A 4540-nucleotide genomic window follows, 5' to 3' on the forward strand; every position below is an offset into this window, starting at 1 on the left:
ATAAGAGAAAAAGATATCTAAAGATAACAGAAACAATAAAAATATGAAAAACTAGACAAAAAAATAAATAACTGAAAGAAATGACACGGAAAACTTAAAAAATAAATCAAAACTGATATAAATCTTGACAACGACACAGAATAACAGAAATAGAAGCATAACTGAGAATCCAAAATAAAATTTAATCAGGACGGAAAAGTCTAGATCGGCAGATGATAACATCAACATCCAAGCCTCTGGAATAAACCAAACAGATAAGGCTTATCTGATATATATAACAAGACATTTAGAAACTGACATGCAAATATAATGTAGTGATCTATTTTACATTTATTTTACCAATTAGACTCTGAAACCATAAAAATCCCGCGGGTTTTGGGAAGAATATCATCCAGCTGATGTCTGTGGCATTTCTTTAACTCCTCTGGTCGGTTTTCTGTTGCATGTCAACTGTTAAATTTCTCCTCATGACAATAAGAAGCCCTCTAACCACTCAGATGGTCGTGTTTCACAGCTTATCTAAACTCAGGTTGGGGTAAATGTACACTTTGCAAAGTAATCCAGATATCGTTTTCTCAGGTAAACCTCCTCCAGGCCCAGAGGTTCCTTTTGTTTATCTGTCACTCATCAACAGACAAATGATCTTCTAAAGAAAGAGTTGCTGGATCAGTTTTTACATATTGTAAGGGACGTGCTTTCACACTGGGAAACAATGCTGAGATTGTCCGTCTTTCACCAACCAGGCGTTGCTGAAGATGGACTGCCAGGGTCTGGTTGCTAAGCTGGTCCTGGACTTTGTTTTGTTGACCACGGCGGTGGAGGTGGCGTCCAGGTGGAGGGAGCTGGCCGAGAAGCTGGCCCGAGTGTCCAGGCAGCAGATGGAGGCTTACGAGGCTCCGCATCGGGACAAGAACGGCGTCCTGGACAATGAGGTGAGGCACCCAATATCAGGATTTACAAGACAAGCATGAGAAATATCTGATTATGTCAAATTTAATGTGGATCAATTAACATCCAGTCGATCTATTAACCATCTGCTGGGACCAGATGGAGGTCAAACATAAGGAGATGGAAAAGCACAGGGAGCACTTTCTATAGGAACTTTAACGGAGTTAATTCCAGCAGTAGATCGGTCTGGGACAGAGACGTATCTTTGTTGAGACATACAGTAAAGTTAAGCAGTCCTTCTGTGAAGACACACAGCTAAGCTACTAGTGCCCTATAAAATCCATTTTATTTTTTCCGGAATTCCGTTTTATTTTTTCCCAAATTCCGTTTTTTCCGTTTTAATTTTTGAAAATTCTTTTTTTTCCGTTAAAATTTTTGCGAATTCAGTTTTTTTACCCTGTACTGTTATTTAAGTCGTAAAAAGAATGTGCTTTTAATTTTAATGATTAAAATGTACACAAATAAAATAGGAATGACCTTAAATTTATTGAGTAAAAAAAAAAACACATTCACTCATGTTTCAACATAACACTGCACTCTAAGTACTAGCAAATAATTAATGGTTATGAACCAATGGTTATAAATAAAAGTGCTCCATTAGCTTTTTCAAGTAAAAAAATAAAATAGGACCTCTCAATTTCAGAATTATAAAGTATTTCATAAAGAATCATATTTTCCATTCAGTACATTAAAGTGCATAAAAAACAAGATAAAATACAGCAACTATGTAAACAAGTGTTTCTCAACTTTTTCGCAAAAAGCGGAGCTGTGGAGAGCCGCTTCGCCATTTTTTCAATGTTTTGATGGGGGAGGGTGAGCGGAAATGACGGAGGGGTTGTGTCGCCCAGATTTGCGTCCCCCGGTGTGCATTTCCCCCCAAAATTCCGCATTTACACTAGATTCCGCGCTAATTTGCCAATTCCCCGATTCCGTGATCGCGGAAATTATAGGGCCCTAAGCTACCTGCTTTAGATATACCTTCTAGGGAGGAAAAAAATGAAAGCCATGCTTCCAAATAATACTTGAATTTTTGGAAGTTTTTCATTGGATTGTTATAGTAAAACTTACATATAAAAAAAGCAAACAGAAATTCTTAGAAGACTAAAAAATATTTCATTTGATCACACCAAAAACCCAATCCTCACACCAAATAAAGCATGAAAATCTCTACATCTTTTAGAAGTTCCACCTTTTTCAGAATTAGAATCTGTATTTTAGAAACTTAATGTAGTGGTGATTGTTTGCCAAACTGATGTGATATGGACAAGGGACCCCTTAATTATATATATATATATATATATATATATTGTATAAAATTATGTTATATCAAACTGGTGCTATAGAGAGCATGTGAATGGAGCGGAGCGCCGCACACGCTTTCCGCTCAGGAAGATGTTCGCACCTGGACACTCCGCTCTGTATATACTGTATATCAACTATAATGTTAGTATTTTGATGTGCATAATTAACCACAGTGTTTTAGTTGTCAAGTAACTATTAATATATGAAAATTTTAAATGTTTCATAGGTTTAAACATTCCTCTTGATAGTATTTCTGCTGCCACCGTCTGTATTAGATGGCAATAAAAATGGTAGGGGTGGCCTATGAGTGGCTAAGGCCCATCTAGCTCCGCCCCTGATCTTCTGCCTCCCTTTATCTGTTTACTACAGTGTGTTGAATTCATGTTAATGTGTATTTAAAGACATTTCAATTAGTAGGGGGGAATATTAAAACAAAGTCAAATCAACGCAAACTTTAGCGACCCCCATGCAGTACCTCTGTGGACCCCCTAGTGGTCAAGGACCCCCTATTGAAGACCTCCGCTATATAGAATTTCAATCATTTGGTCTTTTTCCCTAAAAAAGCTCTTTTCTGTTTCAGTCTATGTGGAAACCAGCCTATGATTTTCTGCTGACGTGGGCTGCCCACGAAGGGGACAGCTATCGGGACGTGATCCAGGAGCTCCACCATGGTCTGGACAAAATGAGGAACCCCATCACCAAGCGGTGGAAACACCTGACTGGCGCGCTGATCCTAGTAAACTGCCTCGATACCCTCCGCAGTGCTGCATTCTGTCCCACCGGCTACGGAGACTTTGCTGTTTGAGCATCAACTTCCCTTTGGAAATAATTAATGCTCTCTAACTGTTGATGGAAGTTTTTCAAACCAAGTTCCAAAACTAAAATGTGTCTAAATATCGAGGCATCATCTGATCTGTAGGATCTTCAGGATATATGGAGGCTTTAGCTGGGAATCTTGCTGCATCTGTTCCTAACCCATGTTTTCCTTCTCTTCTTTCTGCATCTTTTTTCTACTTTTTACTGCTATTTCCTCTGATGTATTTGGGTCCTTTTTATACATTGTAAGTTACTCCCATCCCCGTCTGACTGTTTTTGTAGCTTTTTCTCATATATTCCTTCTCTTTTACTTTCAGGAGAACATTAGAACAGTCTGTGTGAAATAATTTAAACTACAAAACTTCTACATGTTGACATTAGCCTCCACTATTGAAAGTTTGTCACTTTTTTTTGTTCTAAAACTAAGGTGACCAGATGTCTGCAATCTAATCTGGGGACATTTAATAGATAAAAATAAATACCTTTTATGAAAAGTAAAATAGGAAACGGGAACAGTGATGTTTTCATTCATTTTTACATATTTATAGATATTTAAAGAAAAATCGAGTGTGAAATCCAGGAATGCGCCTCTTCCATTTCCTAAGATAAATAATATTAATCAATCAATAGTGGTTATTGGTGCCATCTGGTCATTCAGTCAGCTCTGACTTCATCCCTTGTGAGCAACATAACATTGTGTTCAGGAACAGGGCAGTTTGCATTAATAGTTCCAAAAAATCTAATTGAAACTTTTTTATACATATACAAATTGAAAAACATTTTTAAAATTCTACATAATGATAACTATAAAATGAAATGGCCTCCAGTTGTTTCTGCTGTATCCTGGACAGCTGCAGTGCATCGGGTCGCCTCCAGTAACCTGGATTAAAATCTGTGTCACTAAAAAAGTTACGTTAGATTTTTATATTCAGATTAAATTACAACCATCAAAACACATCTACAGTATAACTCTGGAGCAGCCACACCAAAAACATGTTTTTTCATTACACATATACGGTGGTGTGAAAAAGTGTTTGCCCCCTTCCTCATTTCCTGTTTTTTTTTCATGTTTGTCACACTTAAGTGTTTCGGAACATCAAACCAATTTAAACAATAGTCAAGGACAACACAAGTAAACACAAAACACAATTTGTAAATGAAGGTGTTTATTATTAAAGGAGAAAAAAAATCCAAACCATCATGGCCCTGTGTGAAAAAGTGATTTATACTTTTATACTTTAAGTAGCTTTTGGAGCACATACTTTTTCACTTTTACTTGAGTAAAGAGGTAAAGTTATTTCTTCAACTTTTACCAGAGTATTACTCTAGATACTGCAGTATCTATACTTTTACTGAAGTAACAAATGTGTGTACTTTTGACACCACTGCAAACTTAATCGTCAGTATTAAAACTGGTGCACTCTGCTCCTCATTTATTAACAGCTGTTCTGTTTGCAGCATGCTGAGACGCTCT

The 4540-nt window shown here is 37.0% G+C and overlaps 1 protein-coding gene across 2 annotated transcripts in view; it reads left to right on the forward strand.

The window, feature by feature from the left end:
- LOC107082805 (SH3 domain-binding protein 4-A-like) overlaps positions 1–3472 on the forward strand; it is a 36588-nt gene extending 33116 nt beyond the window's left edge. Inside the window, exons 4-6 of one of the 2 annotated variants that reach the window (XM_015371671.1) lie at positions 744–932; positions 2831–3093; positions 3128–3472. In XM_015371671.1, coding sequence (XP_015227157.1) covers positions 744–932; positions 2831–3055 — 414 coding nt within the window. In that variant the 3' untranslated portion in view covers positions 3056–3093; positions 3128–3472. Of the gene's footprint in view, positions 1–743; positions 933–2830 lie in introns of both variants that reach the window. The other variant, XM_015371670.1, reaches the window with a different exon arrangement.
- Positions 3473–4540: the final 1068 nt, after the last annotated feature.

The sequence above is a fragment of the Cyprinodon variegatus genome, unplaced genomic scaffold (genome assembly GCF_000732505.1).
Source record: "Cyprinodon variegatus isolate N-32 unplaced genomic scaffold, C_variegatus-1.0 Scaffold63, whole genome shotgun sequence".
NCBI lineage: Eukaryota > Metazoa > Chordata > Actinopteri > Cyprinodontiformes > Cyprinodontidae > Cyprinodon > Cyprinodon variegatus.